The 18,007-nt window shown below is 42.8% G+C and overlaps 2 protein-coding genes across 5 annotated transcripts in view; one reads left to right on the top strand and one right to left on the bottom strand.

Moving 5' to 3' along the window:
• The window catches only part of SAP30BP (SAP30 binding protein), a 39,667-nt gene extending 25,027 nt beyond the window's left edge, over nucleotides 1-14,640 (bottom strand). For both annotated transcript variants that reach the window (XR_011646944.1, XM_004450848.5), the window contains exons 1-3: nucleotides 14,417-14,640; nucleotides 12,851-12,960; nucleotides 10,509-10,556 (exon numbers count right to left, since the gene is read on the bottom strand). Coding sequence is in view for 1 of the 2 variants with exons in the window: in XM_004450848.5 (XP_004450905.1) it covers nucleotides 10,509-10,556; nucleotides 12,851-12,960; nucleotides 14,417-14,522 (264 nt within the window). In the remaining variant the exon portion in view is untranslated. The remainder of the gene's footprint in view (nucleotides 1-10,508; nucleotides 10,557-12,850; nucleotides 12,961-14,416) is intronic.
• Nucleotides 14,641-14,692: 52 nt separating this feature from the next.
• Nucleotides 14,693-18,007, top strand: part of RECQL5 (RecQ like helicase 5) — a 39,395-nt gene continuing 36,080 nt past the window's right edge. The window contains exons 1-4 of one of the 3 annotated variants that reach the window (XM_071210803.1): nucleotides 14,693-14,862; nucleotides 15,324-15,467; nucleotides 16,266-16,387; nucleotides 17,378-17,896. In XM_071210803.1, coding sequence (XP_071066904.1) covers nucleotides 15,338-15,467; nucleotides 16,266-16,387; nucleotides 17,378-17,896 — 771 coding nt within the window. In that variant the 5' untranslated portion in view covers nucleotides 14,693-14,862; nucleotides 15,324-15,337. Of the gene's footprint in view, nucleotides 15,468-16,265; nucleotides 16,388-17,377; nucleotides 17,897-18,007 lie in introns of all 3 variants that reach the window. The other 2 variants (XM_058284728.2, XM_058284729.1) reach the window with 2 other exon arrangements.

Below are 18,007 nucleotides of genomic sequence, written 5' to 3'. Positions count from 1 at the left end.
AGCCAAGTGCCCATGCGGTAAACTGAGTACCCAGGTGGCAAGCCAAATGCCCATGTGAGTGCCTGCATGGTGAGCCAGTGCCTGCACGGTGAGATGAGTTCCTGCGTGAGTGCTCATGTGGCAAGTCAAGACTCTGCATGGTGAGCCGAGTGCCCACATGGTGAACCAGTGCCAGCGCTGCGAGTCAGTGCACACACAGTAAGCTGAGTGCCCACGCAGTGTACCAGTGTCCATGCAAGTGAGTCATGCAGCAAGATGATGATGCAACAAAAGAGAGACAAAGGGGAGAGTCAAGGTGAAGTGCAGCAGAGACCAGGAACTGAGGTGGCACAATTGACAAGGAACCTCTCTCCACATCAGAGGTCCCCAGAATCAAATCCCAGTGACTCCTAGAGGAGAAAGATGAGAAGAGAAGACAAAAAGAGAAATAGATACAGAAGATCGCACAGCCAGCAAAAACAGCAGGGCAGGGGAGGGGAGGGGAAGGAAAAAAAATGGATCTAAGACCTTTGCAAGCCAGGATCGTAAAACTAGTAGAAGAAAATGTAGGGAAGTATCTTCCAGACCTTGTAATAGGTGGTGGTTCTTGGACCTTACACCCAAAGCACATGCAACAAAAGATAAAATAGGTAAATGGGATCTCCTCAAAATTAAACACTTTTGTACCTCCCAGGACTTTGCCAAAATGGTGAAAAGGCAGCCACCTTAATGGGAGAAAATATTTGGAAGTCACATGTCTAATGAAGGTTTAATATCTAGGACATAAAAAGAGATGTTATAACCCAACAATAAAAAGACAGACCCAATTTAAAAATGAGCAAAAGACTTGAACAGACATTTGTCCAAAGAAGAAATACAAATTGTGAAAAAATACATGAAAAAATGCTCAACATCACTAATGATGAGGGAAATGTAAATAAAAACTACAATAAGATACCATTTCACATCTATCAGAATGGCCGCTTATATTACAAAGACAGAACTACAAGCGTTGGAGAGGATATGGAGAGACAAGAATGCAGAATCACACAGCCACTGTGGAGGACTGTTTGGTAGTTACTAAAGAAGTTGAATATAGGTTTGCCATGTGACTCTGCAATACTACCACTGGGTGTATACCCAGAAGAACTGAGAGCAGTGACAAGAACAGATATCTGCACACTGATGTTCACAGTGTCATTATTCATTATTGCCAAAGGCTGGAAACAACCTGAGGGTCCATCAAACAAGGAATGAGTAAACAAACTATGGTGTATTCACATGATGGAATATTATACAGCTGTAAGAAGAAATGAAGTCATAAAGCATGTGACAAATGGATGAACCCGGAGGACATTATGTTGAATGAAGTAAGCCAGACAAATGGACAAATACTGTATGATTGCATTACTATGAACCAAATACATTGTGTAACGTGTTGTGTGATTAAAAAAAAATTTATATATCTCCAGTACATTTAATTGAGAAATATTTTTATTCAACTGTTATTTTTATTTTTAAACTATTGTTTAAATTTTCAATTATTAAGTATACAAAATAAAGTTAAAAAAATAAAAAAGAAATCAAAGAAGTAGAAGCTCCAAAAAAAGAAAAAAAAAAAAAAAAAGAAGGGAATGAAGTTCTGATTCATGTGACAACATGGATTGTTGAGTTATATAAGCAGACACAAAAGGACAAATATTATAAGATCTTACTGATATGAAACAATGAGAATAAAAAACTCATAGTCAGAATGTAATATATAGGTTACCAGGGAATGGGTTAGGGGTAAGGAAAGGGAAGTTAATGCTTAAATTGTACAGAATTTCTATTTGGGTTGATTGTAAAGTTTTGGTGATGGATAGCGGTGAAGTTAACACAGTGCTGAATGTAATAAACAGCACTGAATTAAAGGAGAAATTTTAGGCCACATACATATTACTAAAATAAAAATTAAAGAAAAAACATACAACACAATAAACCCTATTGTAAATGATGGATTATAGTTAATACACAATTATAAAATTGTTCTTTCATAAATAATAGCAAATGTACCACACTAATGCAAGGAGTTAATAAAAGTGTGGTAAATGGAAACTCTGTATTTCATATATTTCATGCATGATATTTCTGTAACCTACAAGTTCTCTAACAAAAGAAAATTATTTTAAAAATATTATGGTCAGACAATATTATTTCATAATTTGTAACAATGTCTCATGACAATGAAAAGTGTTGGTGGAGTATGATGTTATGTATGCTTGCTTTGTAAGTTCACAACTTTTACTATACACTTAATTGTTTATGTATGTTCATATACAAATGATACAAAGATAATAATAGGATTGGTTGGGGGGAAATACTTTGTTTAGTAGCAATATTTTGACAATGCTCTTTAATCATTAGTTAAAAAGGTTTAACAACAATGCAAGTTATTGGTGGTAAGGTGAGTTATGAGAGTCCTGTATGATGTTATGTATGTTTATGTATGAATGATATACTTCAATAAATTTTAAAAAATACATATATATATGGTCAGACTGTGCTACTATATTGTACTAATTCTGGATTTAACTCAAGAAAATATGAGAACGAATGAGGAAACTGATGGGAAAAGTTTACTGCTAAGGATTAGTAACACTAGTACAAAGGTTGGAAGGTCTTACTAACTTTTTAAAAAAATCATTTCCCCATTTGGAGATACTTAGAAAAAATTAGATTTGCTTTTTAAGTGTTTAGTTTTTTTGGTAGCAGCTTTATTATACAGACTGTGCAGCAACATTGAAGATGCTTACAATACACATGTAAACAAAACTGAAGACTAAATATATACTCTCTTATAGATAAATACAGAAGAAAGATAGAAGATTGAAAGAAATAGCTGGAGAATTATGGTCATGGTATTGGGTGATATTTTTCTTTTAAAAATATTCAATTTTGCTATAATAGTAATTTCACAATAAAAACTTGTGCAATCTAAAAATAAAACAAAACTCTAATAGGATAACCACCAGAAAACAGTGCCATGTAATCCTTTCCAGGTCAAACACCCATAAGAAAAAGTCCAAGTTTAAGCTCTGACAGGTAACTTCTGGTGCCCCATCTTGCGAAGTGACTTCTTGGGAGGCTGCCCCACAGAGAGACCTCTCTGGAAGCTTGCCAGGTGGCAGCATACGACTAACCCGCTTCCAGAGGTCAGAACAACTTCCACCCCACACCACACAGAATGCCACACCACCTGGGGATGGAAAACATCAGCATCTTCCTTTTGACCTCAGGAACTTCTAGATAGCAAACATACCCAGAGCCCAAAGAGGAAGATGTTCTATTCTGCAGAGACTCTGCCAAAGCAGACATGTGTCTAGAGAACATAAGATTTCAACCTGTGGTGTTGTCAACATGACAATGCAGGCAGGCTCCTGAAAGTTCTTAAAATCAGCTGTCAACAACAAATTCCTGGAAACAAGGGCTTTGATTCTGACACTTTAAAAGATCAATAATAATGCTGGGTCCGTGGGGGAAAGGGCTGAAAAAGAGGAAGAAGTGAGGGAATTAATGAGTCAGGTCAGTGCGATACAAAACCTTCATCTAGGCTCTGAGTCAGTCAATAACGCATGGTGCCTGAGGGACTTGACCTCCTTAGGGGAAGTCAGAGCATGCATGTACAGCCACTGGGGACAGAGATCCACTCACTGAACCAGGCCTCCAAGGGAGGGTGAGGACTTATACCAAGCCCTGTCACTCCGGAACTCCAAGATGACCTGTCACTGCAGTTCCCAAACTATGCAAAAGTTGGTGAAGTTCATGTGTCAACTTGGTTAGGTTATGGTGCCCAGCTCTTTGGTCATGCAAGCGTTGGTCTGTTAGTGTGAGAGTATTTCGTGAATTTAAGTCATTCGTAAGTTGACTGCACCTATGAAGATGCAATCATTTGAGGATAAGTCTTCGACAATGAGAAAAGTCTCATCCAGTCAGTTAAAGAAATGATGATCCCATTGGTTAAAAGGCAGAATTTCCATCCATAGTTTCATTAGTCAGCTTCTCCTGGGGAATTCATTGAAAATCTTCATCAGAGTTCCCAGCTTATGGCCTGCTCTGTGGAATCTGGACTTGTCCATCTCCACAGTCATGTGAGCAAATTCCTATAACAAATCTAGTAATATTTACTATGTTTATGACATTCTGTCAGCTCTGTTTCCCTGAAGAACCCTGACATATACAGCATCTCAGGGTGCTGCCACACACTCACAAAGGCCACAGGATAGTCAAAATTATCAAGGGAAACAACAATTCTTGACATCTATCGGATACTGCACAAATTTACATGCATTCTTTTCTCAAGCAGCTACTGATATTAAGGTTTTTGGAGTTAATTACTTAATAAACAGAACTGTTAAGTATTTATTTGGTCTAAGAGCTTTGTGAAAAAGTTCCTGAGATACCCAGGGCACTACGAACAAAGTATGGAACTTCTGACCTACAGGATGGGGGTGTACAAGCCGACTGTTTTGTGGAAAAAGCCAAAGACTACTACTAATTGCATGAAAGGCCCTTTCACACATACCCTTTCATATCATAGTCACAACAATCTTGTAAAGAAGGCGTCACAGCCCTCACATCACAAGGAAGCCAAGCGAAGTTCAAGTACATGCCTGTAGTCCTGCAGGCAGTGAGAAGCCAGCCAGTGCTCAGCCCGCCCCGTCCATGTCGTGAATTCAGCATTTCAGCTCTCCTTTCAGGCACTATGAACTTTGAAAAGGTTTGCTTTTACTTTAACTAGGGTTATACACACCTTTTAAAAATGCCTGAACAATTGCTCCCCACTTGATGGTCCCTCCCGGACCCCGAGATGCTATTTTGTTTTTACAGATGTTTGCTCCGCAGGGCGGGAGGATTCTTCGCCTAGGTCAGAGCCTCAACGACACCTTGGGGAGGCCGGCAACCCCAGTCCCACAGTGAAGCAGCCCTCCCCATGAGCTGGCAACAGGCTGCTCCATCTTTCTTGCTCTAGGCCATCAACCCCCATGTTTGCTTTCAAAGGAAGGGTGTGTCAGGGATAATAACTGAGTGGAAAATCCTTCATCCACAGGAATGCAGGAGTGGAGAAAAACATAAACAAGGGAAAATGTTCCAGGGCAAGGAAGGCAAAACATGGACAAAGGAAAGTGGCAAAAGGCATGCCAAGGGTAAAAAGATGGAGGAAATGCTTAAGCCACCAGGCGCCCCTTTCTCTTTAGTGAGGAGCTAGAAGGAGGACTGCCTCTTCTAGTCTCTGACTTCTTCTAGAACAGCAGGGCCACCTGCTCCTGAGTAATCAAAGCAGTAAGAGTTGGGCTGTTGACGCCGGTGGTATGACCAGAGAAGTGAAGTTACAGAAACAATGGAAGAAGAGAAGTGCTGAGGCAACTGAGTGTGGAACGTCAGCCACCTCCTCCAACCTCCTCCTCTCTAGTTTGGGCCAAACCTGATGACTGCAGGTCTGATTCCTGCCACCTCAGGCTGACAGACCAAAGGCTCCCAGCAGAGCTGGGTCTGGGATTATCATTTGTTACTCAAATTCTCAAATATGGGACTTTCACGGAAACCTAACTCCAAACATCAATGATGAAAATCAAGGCAATTTCTGCAGTGCTGGTGTTCAGCACTTGTATTGTCACTAGAAAGCAGTTTAGAGAATACTCAATTTTGCTTATCCAAAATGCCTTATCCGCAAGTCCTTTCCCAGGAGGGCCCCAGGGACCCCTTGGCAGTTTAGTCCAACCCCACCCCACACAATTCTTTCATGACGTTCTTAACAAATGGTTTCTTAAAACCCGCCTTAAAAACAGAGAAATGGGGAGCTTACTACCTCAAAACAGCTCAACCTACTTTTGGCCAAGGATGACAAAAAGTTCCTCATTATGTGAAGGCAGACTTCTTCCATGTAATTTCTATATGTTGCTTCAAGTTCTGCACCTGGCTCCACCTCCTTTCCTGTACCTGTCCTTCCAACCTCTGACCATAATGACTAGATTTTCCCAAGTCTTCTCTCTTCCAGCTCCTTGAACTTTTCCATACAAACTATGATTTCTATTCCTCTGACTTTTATGATCATGTTTCTCTGAACACATTCCAGTTAAAAACATAAAATTCATAATTCTCAAACCAGCCAATGACATGGTCTGACAAGCCTGGGAAATGAGCAAAGAAGAACTGGTAGCAGCAGGCATTTGCAACTCATGTCCCTGAGCAGACACCAGATGCTGAGTCAAGGTAAAGATTTACTTACATTTACTTAGTTAATCTTATGAACAAGTGAGGTAGGTTTCACCATTATGACCTGTATTTTACAAATGAGAAAAACTGAGGCTTAAGGGAGGTAAAGTGACTTCTCCGAGTCACTAGGCTATTACTGACAAGCAAAGGTAGAATTGAAACCCAGGTCTCTCTAACTTCAGAGTCTAAACTTTTCCCCACTATGCTGTGCTAACTTATCTGACTCTGGATACTCTACTGCTCCCAACACAACTCAAGTCCCCATAAAGCTAACAATTTAATAAATACTTACAGAGCAATGAAAACAGTTATCAAACAACGATTCGGTTTTGCTGACCTAAGATGTTTATTCTAGAATGGACCTTCTAGAGGGTCCACAAGGTCAAAACTATTTTCACAAAATTACTAAGACCTTATTTGTCTTTTTTGCTGTGTTGACACTTGAACAAAGGACAGAACTACTGTCCCTTTAGTACAAATCAAGGCAGTGACATCAAACCGTAGTAGTTGTTATTGTACTCTCACTTTTTAAAAAATAGCCTATTTCACTTTCACTTAGGAATGTCCTTGATGAAGCAGTAAAAATGATTAATGTTGAATGATGAAAGGGGAGGCATGCATAAGCACTTCTGCACACTTATGTGTAACAACTGTCCCAAGGGAAAGCCCTAATGTCATTGTTTGAGTTACAGCTGTAGTAGCCATCTTCTTCACAGAACACTATTTTTACTTGAAAGAATTACTAACAAACTATTTTTACTCAGATGTGGGTATTTGGCAGGCATTCTCCCAAAAATGAACAAAGTGAGCCTGTCAATTGAAAGAATATTCTGATAGGACTTAGTGGCAATGACAAAATCAAGCTTCCAAGCACTATGTATACTCCCCACTGTGAGCTTGACAGCTTTCCAATACTTAATAGCTTATCTGATGAAATTTCTGATGTTATAAACAAATGTGTTTTTTCTGACACTAAAGAATGAAATGTGGGAAGTGGATGTGGCTCAACTGATAGAGCGTCCATCTACCATATGGAGGGTCCAGGGTTCAACCCCCAGGGCCTCCTGACTGGTGTAGTAAGCTGGCCCACGTGCAGTGCTGCCACGTGCAAGGAGTGCCATGCCACTCAGGGGCACCCCCATGGAAGGGTGCCCCCCATGCACAAGGTGTGCACCCTTCAAGAAGAGCTGCTCTGTGTGAAAAAAGGCGCAGCCTGCCCAGGAGTGGTGCCGCACAAACGGAGAGCTGACACAGCAAGATGACACAACAAAAAAGAGATGCAGATTTCCAGTGCCACCTGATAATGCAAGCGGATGCAGAACACACAGCGAATGGACACAGAGAGCAGACAACAGGGGGGAGGGAAGAGAAATAAATAAAATAAATCTTTGGGAAAAAAAAGAATGAAATGTGGAAGCAGATGTAGCTCAAGTGATTGAGCACCTGTTTCCCATGTACGAGGTCCCAGGTTTGGTCCCTGGTCCTTCCTAAAAAAAAAAAAAACCAAAACAAACCAAACCAAAACAAAACCCAACTCTCACTGGGAAGCAGATGGAGCTCAGTGGTTGAACGCCTGCTTCCCATGTATTAGGTCCTGGGTCCGATCCCTGGTACCTTCTAAAAAATAATGAAATGTGTCCACATTTAGATCTGCATAACACAGTGAACCAACATTTTCCAAATCACCAGTGTCTGATGTTATAAAATCATGTATGGGTAGAAGATCTATTCAAAACATAAGATAGATCAATGGATTTTAATGAAGCAGGGTAAAAAATGTTCACTGATAAAAGTTTCAGGTTCCATATTGCAACTATCCTTTCGGAAACTACCACTTGTTAAGCAGCTCTGAGAATACAGCTGTCTTCTATTAAGGCACGCATTTAGGAGATTTGTAAAGTGCTACAACAATGCCACTTTTCACACCCAATTTTTTGTTTTGGAAATAGTTATTTTTCACAAAAAATGTTATTTGTGCTAACATATTATAGGTTTATTGTTATTTTAAAGTAAATTAATCAATATTTTGAAATTTCCTCAGTTTTAACTTTGAAAATAGTAAATATCAATAGATAATAGCTCAAATAAAAATGATCCAAAGCTCTCCAGGATCCTCAATTTTTAATTGAGGAAATGCTCAAAATGCTTGAGAAAATTAAAAGCGGGCTTTAAAAAATCAAACTAGGAAGGAGGCTGCCATCTAGTGGAAGAGAGTTATGACACCAATACATTTGCTAATAAGTTCCAACAGAGATCCACTCTAGTAACATATCCTGTTAGAACCTTCAAATGATTAAGGCAGAAATAACAGAGATGTGTTCCAAAATATTCACAATTATGGGTTTAGAATACAAGCAACAGTATCTCAGAAGATCCCACTCACCCCCCTCGTGGGCCTCTGGTTAGCTATTGGGGACTTGAGGGCATGGGAGCTGGCGAGTTTTGCCTGAAATTCTCCATGGGAGCCCTCCAGACAAACTACATTAAATTACTTCGGGGGCTGGATTTTCTATATTCTGATTTTGGAGAATTCCTCAATAGGAATGGGAGTTGTTCCATGGGAACTTTTCTTCCACAACAAGACTTAACATAAAAGGACTGAATAAAGTACAGTCAAGCACTTTGGATGAAGTGCAAGCTTAAGTAACAGGCTTTTTCAACCTTGATGGGGGAGAGGTAACGAGAAGGAGGCAGCCGAGCAGGCTAAGCACACAGGCATAGAAAAGTCCCAATATCGCCCTGCAGACAGTGGTAAAACCTGCTGTTTTTCCTGTGGTGCACTCTCTCATAAAAACATGCCACCCCAGAGGATTCACTGTCTGGAGGGCTGAATTAGAGGGGTGATGATGAGATGCACACATCCAGTTAGGCAAAGGCTGGCAACTGTATACATAAAGGCTCCAGGTCCCACAATGCCTCCTTTCCCCCATACTCAAAACCAGTACATGTACCACAGCTGGGGCTCCCCTGGATTTGTTTTATGCACAGGCTCTCAGGCCCACGCATCCCAAAAACTAAGACAGAAGAATATACTAGTGGTCGTCTTTCCCGTAAGCCAGGGTAGAGTTTTGTCTGTCCTTGAACAAGCCTACAGTCCACCCTCATAGCCTATTGCCAAAAAGGCTGGGAAAGTTCTTAGACCTGGGCTCCTAACTCAGCACAGAAAGGAGTTTGCACCTGTAGTTTCTAGGGTCCAATTTTTTTCCTTTTCCTGCATACTGAAGAAAGAAACTTTGTGCCCAAACTCTTTCTTGGTAAAATGTGTTCTTATCTGCATCTACAGCCCTGCGTGGGGTTAATTCAATAGTTTCACATTTTATTCAACAGAATTAGTTCATATTTAGGACAGCTCATACCGTATTTTAGGATATAGGTTCTGTTTTAGATCATAATCTGGCAAAATTTTCCTAAATTGCTAGGTCACCTTAAAGGCTTCCACTGGTTTCAAAGCAATTTTTAACCACAAAACTTAGTCCCTATTCCCCTAGGCCTAGACAGATGGAATTAGTTTTTTCCTCTGGAAAAAAAAAAAGTTGGTCCCCTAAAGAATGTCTCTTCAAGACGAACACTTTCACTGATTCCCAGTGCATGGTACAGCAATCTTACCAACACAAGGGGGATCTTAACATTTGTCATAAGAGGACCATCAGGGAGCATGAGCGGAAGCACTGCTATTAATAATTACTCCCAGCTGCTACTGGGATGGAACCTCAAGAAGAAATGGCTATGTCATTTAAAAAAATGCCATTCTGCATGGCTCATCCAAGAGTGGAAGGGCACAACCCTGGGAAACAAGGATTATGCTCAGAATCCCAGGTGGCTGGGGGAGAAGCCTTCCTTTGGGCTGAACTCTGTCAGCCCTTCTAAAAAACCAAAGACAATCCTGAGTAGGCAAGGCAGCCAGTCCTTAATGGCTCCCTGAGAGATTCTAGAAATGTTCTCATATTTAACCCACCTGGATGGGCAGTGACCACACAAAGTTCCACCAGGGATGCAAACTGCAGGGGGAATGCTACACCTGGCCAGAACGCTTGCCTTCCTGGCCTGGAGACATGGCACTATCTGCGAGGGTGGGAATCCCATCTGCCCCAGGACTTACTCATTCCTGGGTGGTCCCAGGTTCTTTCTTTATAAAGCTTGTTTCATCCCAGAAAATTTATGTGTGGTTGCACACAGTGTCAGTGGGACAAACTCTGACCAGACATATGAACTGAGCCATAATGTTAAGATGCCTTGTTCACATCCAGCCACCCACCACAGTAAACACCAAATACCTTTGGGTCATCAGTCTCTGGTTTTTCAGTCTCTGAATCGTCATCTTCCTACAAGACAAAGAATTTACAGGATTAAGCTTAAAGGAGTGGGCCTGAGGGTCTTCACATGCATAACTAGGGGTGGGAGCAAACAGCCCGGGTACCCCACTGGGGTCATCCCACCAAGGGTCCCTCCCCTACTGTATGACACAGAACTGAGAAAGAGAAGGGGAAAAGGAGATGTTCTGAGAAAAGAGTATCAGTATCTCAAAGTGAACAGTTATTTAGGGGTGCCACAGTCCATGCTAAGGAAAATGCCCAAGATTAAAACATACACATAAAAATGGAGAAAGACTGCAACATGTTTCAGAAAAGAGCAAGATCAGGCCCACAGGATAAAACAGGCACAGTGTCTCCAATTTAATATTCAACCGTTTAAACCAGGATGATGAACCCTTTTTTCCTGCTTTCCTTTTCATACACACCAATACATCAGCCTTGTCCTCCCGTAACACCATTCACCCTTAAAGTGCCAGGGACCACACACAACTACACCCTGGCAACTGAACCCAGGGGTACTAAGCAAACAAGAAGAGCAGGAAGGCAGCCACCAAGTGACCAGGGTGCATGACCCGGCAAAGGAAGGACTGAAGGGCAGTTCCTAGCTTTCCCTGTGTCTCAGGTCAGCAGGCTCTACCCTCCAACCAAGCTTTCAGAGAACTGCCAATTGACTCCCCCTATCCAGCCTTGTTCCTTATCCAAACGAGGCCTGCCTGATACAAAGCACCCTGTGGACAAGGCAGTCCCCAAGGTGTGTCCTGGACACACGTGAGCTAACCCACCATTCTGCACAGCAGCCCTGCTGAAGTGAGGGGTACCCAAGCTCAGGAGCAGATGCCAGCCCAGTCACCCTGCAGGCTGCAGGAATGTCAGTTCCGTTACCCAGAACACTCCTGATGCCCCAGTCTTTAAATACCAGGAAAAACTTATATTTGGAACTGCTTAACATTTGGAACCGCTATTTTCAGCCGAGCTACACTTTCCCCAAACATTAAATTGCACTCCAGATGTTAATGTGAACACACAGAAGAGACCTGAAGAAACTATAATAGCTTCAAGATGTAACTGTCTTTTAAGGTGCCAGTGAGCAAAAGATGTTAAATACAATCTCTACAGCCTCCTTAAAATAAACCAAACATGCCGAATATAACCACAGATGGAGCTCAGCCAAATACAATCACATTTTACAACATACATTTGGGTTTGATGAGACAATTTTACTAAAACATGAAGGCTTAATATGATGAAATTTTAAGCAAAGCAAATATGGAACAACTCTGCAAAAATGCGCATTATGCAAATTTATTTTAAAAATAGTTATGGATGTTAAATCAGTATGTATGTACCATAGAAAAGCCAGGTAGAAAAAACTTGCAAAACTTTTCTAAACAATTTCAGTCAATTCAATTCTGAATTATCAGCCTTAATGGACAGGGTAAAGGGCATGAAAGTTATCTCCCTAAAAAATGTAATATGGAACATTCTTTGGAATGCATTAGGAAAGCATTTTAATCCAAACATTTAAATATCAACATGAGAAAAAAATAAATTGTAACAATATTTTCAAATGCTGAAGTACACTGTCAGTGTATCAATTAAAGTCAATGCTAAATAGCCAAATTTTCTACTCCGATTCAATGGCTTTGTCTGCTTTTTTGCTAAGCATCAGTATGAATTTCCTTGCTCTTTCTCCAAACTTTTAAATTCTGGCTCATGCTGCTAAGGTGACTGTATTATCTAAGGTTTTTTTTTTTTGCTAATAAAGATACAAGTTCTCCCCTCTTTGTTAGTCGAGACCTACTTCGGGCAAGATATGTGATCAAGAATCAAAGGCACTCTGATAAAAAGTGCCACATAAATTGTCAAGGTAGATCAAAATGGATAAAAAAAAAACAAAAAACAAAACTCTCCTTCCTAACACCTTTTTAATCAACTGAAAGACTTAAATGAGCCCCAGCCAAGATAAAAAATAAAAGAGTTGACTGCAAATATAAATGATACATTAGGATGAGTGCACTGTTATATATGGAATACAAAGGGAAGACCAACATAAATTAGTCAACTACTTTTCCCTCCAAATTTCAACTGAACAATACAAAATGATCCAGATGAAGACAAACTTGATTTTCAAAGAGAACTACTAACATTTAACCTAGTTTCTTGAACTGATCCCAAAAAGTGGGGAAGAGGGAAAGTGATTAAATTAGCTATGAAATGGAACATGGTTGAATACAGTATAGAAAGTTCCTGACAAAAGAAATGGTGCTTTGAACAGCCCTGGACTTGTGAAAAGATTTACCTACCGACTGTTTGCTGTTTTCATCCTCTTCTTCTTCATAACCATCTTCATCAACTCCGAGGCGAGAAAAGTCATCCTCTCCATAGGCTTCAGATACCAATCCACCTTTCTCCTCTGAAACAGGAAAAAAGAAAAATGAAAGGGGAAAAAAATTGCAAGAAAATCCTCTGGTGACTTAGGTGGTCACATCAACTCTGAAGATAAAAGGGGCACCCAAATCTCGTGTAGGTGACCATAGGTCCAGATTCCACTCTTGGACAGGCCCTAATTAAATGGAAACAATCATTAAAGAATAAATAAGGAAGAAAACCAGGTACTAAATTCTGAATCTAATGCTTTCATTTCTTCTATTCTGCCAGTTGAAGTGTTCCCTTCTCTGAACTATTAAAGCACCTTTTAAAAAAAAAGATTTTATTCACGCCTGCCCCCCTTGTTTTGTGCTGTCTGTTCTCTGTGTCCATTTGCTGTCTACTCTGTCTGCTCATCTCTCTTTAGGAGGCACCAGGAACTGTACCTGGGACCTCCTGTGTGGAAGAAAAGGACTCAATTGCTTGAGCCACCTCAGACTCCTGTAAAGCACCTCTTTTGACATGCACCTCTCTTCCTTGTATCATGGTGACCTATAAACCCTGTGTTCTTTAATTTTGTGAGTCCTCCCTCAGGAATAGAACATTAAATAGGGAACACTCTAAGGGTTTCTCAATCACACTTTTCTAAGTGGAAGGCAAAAGAAAAACAAAATGAAACAAACAAAAACTTCCTATTACTGGGAAATCACCAGAGAACCTCCTGACAGGAGGAGACTACACAAATCCACAAAATAGGAGAGGAGCTAACCTCTCTAACCTTCCTCACATTCTAGATGAGGAAACCAAGGGACAATGATATAAGGCAACTGGCTCCCTCTCTCTGCTCCTAAAAAAAGTCCGTTTCTACCCTTTAACACTGTGATTTTCAAACTGAGAAAGGCAACAAAATCTCTGATGGGCTTTTAAAAAACTGACAGCAGCGGAATCATCGGGAGACTTCAAAGGCTCACAAATGCCCCAGCTCCTATCCCAGATCTACAGAATCAGACTCTCGTAGTGAAGACCAGATACGTATTTTTAAAAGTTCCAAGCTGGGTCTGGACACACTTCTAATTAAAAGCTAACAATTTAACAAAACACAACCTTTACACCCTCCAGGTTTTTTTTTGTTTGTTTGTTTGTTTTTTAAACTCATCAACTTTCTCCTCTTAAACGAAAAGACCAGAGGGAAGTGGGGGCGATTCAGCAACCTCGGGTCCCTCTCCAAGCTTGGCCCAATTCTCTCCTCTGCAAGATGTCCGGCACGGAGAAAACTGAATAAGTTATCAGCGGAATCATCTTATCAACTGGAAGGGGACAGCGCATTCATATTCCAGAGCCCTACCGCTCTGTTCCGCCCAGGACCCCGACCGTGCTTTGAGGCTCCGGGCCCGTAACCTGGGGGCACAAAAACTATTTCGTTCCCTCTCGTCCCACTAGGGGAGCCGCATTCTCGCCGGACCCCCCGATTCTCCCCTTTCAGTTTCCTACTCAGGCCTCACCCGCCGCACTGCCCGGCGCGTCGACGCCAGCCTCGCCGTCAGACTCGGGTTCTGAATCCTCCGCGTAAACTGCCAGAGACGACAGAACATTCCTCCTCCCTGCCATCTTATTCCCACAGCCCGAGGAGGATCCCTCTCAGGACTGAGAAGCAGCCGATTTCTGTGTGGACAGGCGACTTCTTCCCGATCCCAGGAGACCCCGCGCCCGCTCCCGACCGGGAGCCAATCAAAACAACGGTTTCCACGCCTGGCCCAGCCCCTCAGATAGCCGCGTCCCGTACGTCATCACTGCGCGACGGATATAAGCGTCTGCGGCTTTTACCTCAAGTTGAACTTAAACTTCATTTGGGGGTGGCGTAGGGGGCTTCTTGGAGCAGGTCCCCAGCCTGCTGGTAGCAGCGGCCCGGCAAGTGCCCTTCACTCCCGGGTGACCCACGCCGGCTCTGATATCTTGGATTGAGGGAAGGGAGGTCTGGGCTGGGGAAGGGAGAACAGAACGGATTTAGGTCTCAAGGAGGAAAGGAGACGGCTTCGTTTCTGGAGGGTGGGAGGAAGGATCGCGGTCTGGTCGTCTTGGCTGCGTTTATCGAAAAAGGTGCAGAAGGTGGATCTTAGAAAAACTCCACGTTCTCCAAACTGTGCCGAAGACATTTGTGTCTCTTCTACCTCTGTGCTGTACCGTGGCCTGGGATGGTTCAGCTTTTTTCTTTCCACTGAGCATGGACGTGGCGCTGTAAATTACCTACCCAGGGATGCATTGCTCCAGGCGATTGCCCGCAGCTATATTACATGAGTGTAATATAGCAAATTTATACTCATAAGGAAAAATAGCTGTCCTTCGAAAAGCAGAGCAGAGGGTTCTCCCGGCAACCATATGGTCATCACCTTTGCCTTAACCTTTGGCCACTGTCTCTTGTCAAGATGACCACCCACGCTTCCTCCTTTCCTTTTGACCCTGAGCGTCGAGTCCGGAGCACATTGAAGAAGGTCTTTGGGTTTGACTCGTTTAAGACGCCTTTACAGGAGAGTGCGATCATGGCTGTAGTGAAAGGTAACGTTACCAAAAGCTGCCTGCTTTTGAATTTTTGCTGGCTGCATTGTAGCACCGCGGTGGAACATGCCTCCTGCCTCTTCTTGCCTCCCCACCCCTGGTCCATAAGTGGGTTTGGAAATCTTGTAGCCTTGTCACAAGGGTGTGGTTTTCATGGCAGAACCAACAAGGTGTTCTGCTTCTTCCACTTCCTAAGGGGAGCTACAGATTGTTTTTGAAAATAGTTCTTTCTCGTTTGTGTGTAGACAATAGTGGGGATGGCCAGAATAGCCCACCTGGTCTGCTTTTCTGGATAGTTCCCTTGTTGAAGATTGAATGGCCTGGGTCCCAGTTGGGGAATGGAGCAGGAATAATATTATAAACCTGGGTTTGGTAACAAATGGAGGTTGCCAAGAGGGGAGCAGCAGTGTAAACGTTTATAAATACAAGATCTCAAAGTGGTGGTGCCGCCATGTTCCCACAGATATGCCCACTCATGTAGCAGTGTTCTGCTTTCAGGGCTGTTTAGTTCCCTCATCCGTATCTCAACTGATTCAGATTTTCTCAAGCCTCATTCTTACCATTACTGGAAAGGATTATGTGTTTTAAGTTTTTGCACATTTCCAAATCTCCCAGGAGCCCTCCCCCTTTCACAGTAAGGACAGGAAGGGAATGTACAATCACACTGAGACCCTCCCACGTTCCAGACGCTGTGCTAGGTGCTTTTCTTATATTCTTATTTAATTTTCAGCAGTCGTGGTGTAGGAAAAGGATAAAAGGCAGGCAGCATTGAGATGTTGTTGTCTTGTGTTTTTGCAGGGGGCAAGGATGTTTTTGTGTGCATGCCCACAGGGGCAGGAAAATCCCTGTGCTATCAGCTTCCTGCCCTGTTGGCCAAAGGCATCACCATCGTAATCTCTCCTCTCATTGCTCTGATTCAGGTGAGGCTCAGGAGAATAAAGATGAGCCTGAAAAGGGTGGGGGAAGGGTTTTTTATAGCTAGAAATTTCACTTCTCCTTTATTTGGTCTATTGCCTCTTATTTTCTCTGATATGCCTATCTCACTTTCTATATTGGGTTTCTGTGTATGTAATCACTCTGGTATGTGATGACAGTCTTCTGTGTTTTGATGACCTGAGATACCTCACCCTCCTTTGTTACTTTTGTCCAGAGGAGTCAGGAGCAGTATCTGTACACACACACACACACACACTCTCTCTCTCTCTCTCTCTCTCTTTCTCGCATACACATATGTGTACACTCATGACATAGGGGATAGAAGATGTGGCTAGATAGCTAAATTGATAGGGGGACTCCCTACTGGCCTGTTTTAGTCTGGCAAGGGCACAGGTGTGTGAGATAAACTGATGAGAAGCTGGCTGGGATCTGTTAACATCTGCTTTGCACTTCTGGCTATATTTAAGGCCTGCAGAAGGACTGACAGAGACAGGATTGAGGAAGTGTGGCCATGGGGCTAAGAGCCACCCACCATGAAGAAAGGGAGAGAGACAGGAACACAATGACAGTAACAGTGATTGTATTTACTGGGTCTTAGGCTTCGTACTAAGTGTTTTACACACTTTATTCAATTTAAATCTCACAAAAATCTTATTAGGTAGTTACTATGTTTATCCTTAGTGAAAAACCAAAAACGAGCGCGAGAGAGAACTGAACCTCAGAGGTTATGAACCAGGCAAAGAACATGTGGCAGTTAAGTGAGCCAGGATTGTATCCATGTTCTGCCAAGCCCAGATCCTGTCCTTGAACGTTTCACGTGCTGTACTCTTTCTGTGCAAAGAGAAGCCATCCTGGAGGGCGGGAAGAAGGTGTTTATGACTGGGAGGTACCCCAGGCTGTCCCAGTGACTTCTACCCTGAGTCCTGAGGGCCACTTTTGCTTCCCTCTGTGGCCTCTCTCCCTTCTGCCCTCAGGACCAAGTGGACCACTTGCTGGCCCTGAAGGTACAAGTGAGCTCCTTGAACTCAAAGCTCTCGGCGCAGGAGAAGAAGGAGCTGCTTTCTGACCTGGAGCGAGAAAAGCCCCAGACCAAACTCTTGTACATCACCCCAGAGATGGCAGCTTCAGCGTCCTTCCAGCCTACCCTGAACTCCCTGGTGTCCCGCCACCTGCTCTCCTACTTGGTGGTGGACGAAGCTCATTGTGTTTCCCAGTGGGGGCATGACTTCCGACCTGACTACTTGCGTCTGGGTACCCTGCGCTCCCGCTTGTCGCATGCCCCATGTGTGGCTCTGACCGCCACAGCCACCCCGCAGGTCCAGGAGGATGTGTTTGCTGCCCTGCACCTGAAGCAACCAGTTGCTACCTTTAAGACTCCATGCTTCCGGGCCAACCTCTTCTATGATGTGCAGTTCAAGGAGCTGCTTTCCGATCCCTATGGGAACCTGAGGGATTTCTGCCTTAAAGCTCTTGGGCAAATGACTGATAAAGGGGTGAGGGCCCTGAGGTTGGGGAGTCAAGGTGCATTTAGGGCAGTGGGGTGCTGTCTGCAGCATAAAGATGGATATCCCTTTTCTAAGATGTTTTCTTTTTCTAGCTTCCTT

This window comes from Dasypus novemcinctus, chromosome 21, assembly GCF_030445035.2.
Source record: "Dasypus novemcinctus isolate mDasNov1 chromosome 21, mDasNov1.1.hap2, whole genome shotgun sequence".
Classification (NCBI taxonomy): domain Eukaryota; kingdom Metazoa; phylum Chordata; class Mammalia; order Cingulata; family Dasypodidae; genus Dasypus; species Dasypus novemcinctus.
This window is presented reverse-complemented; position numbering and strand designations above follow the sequence as displayed.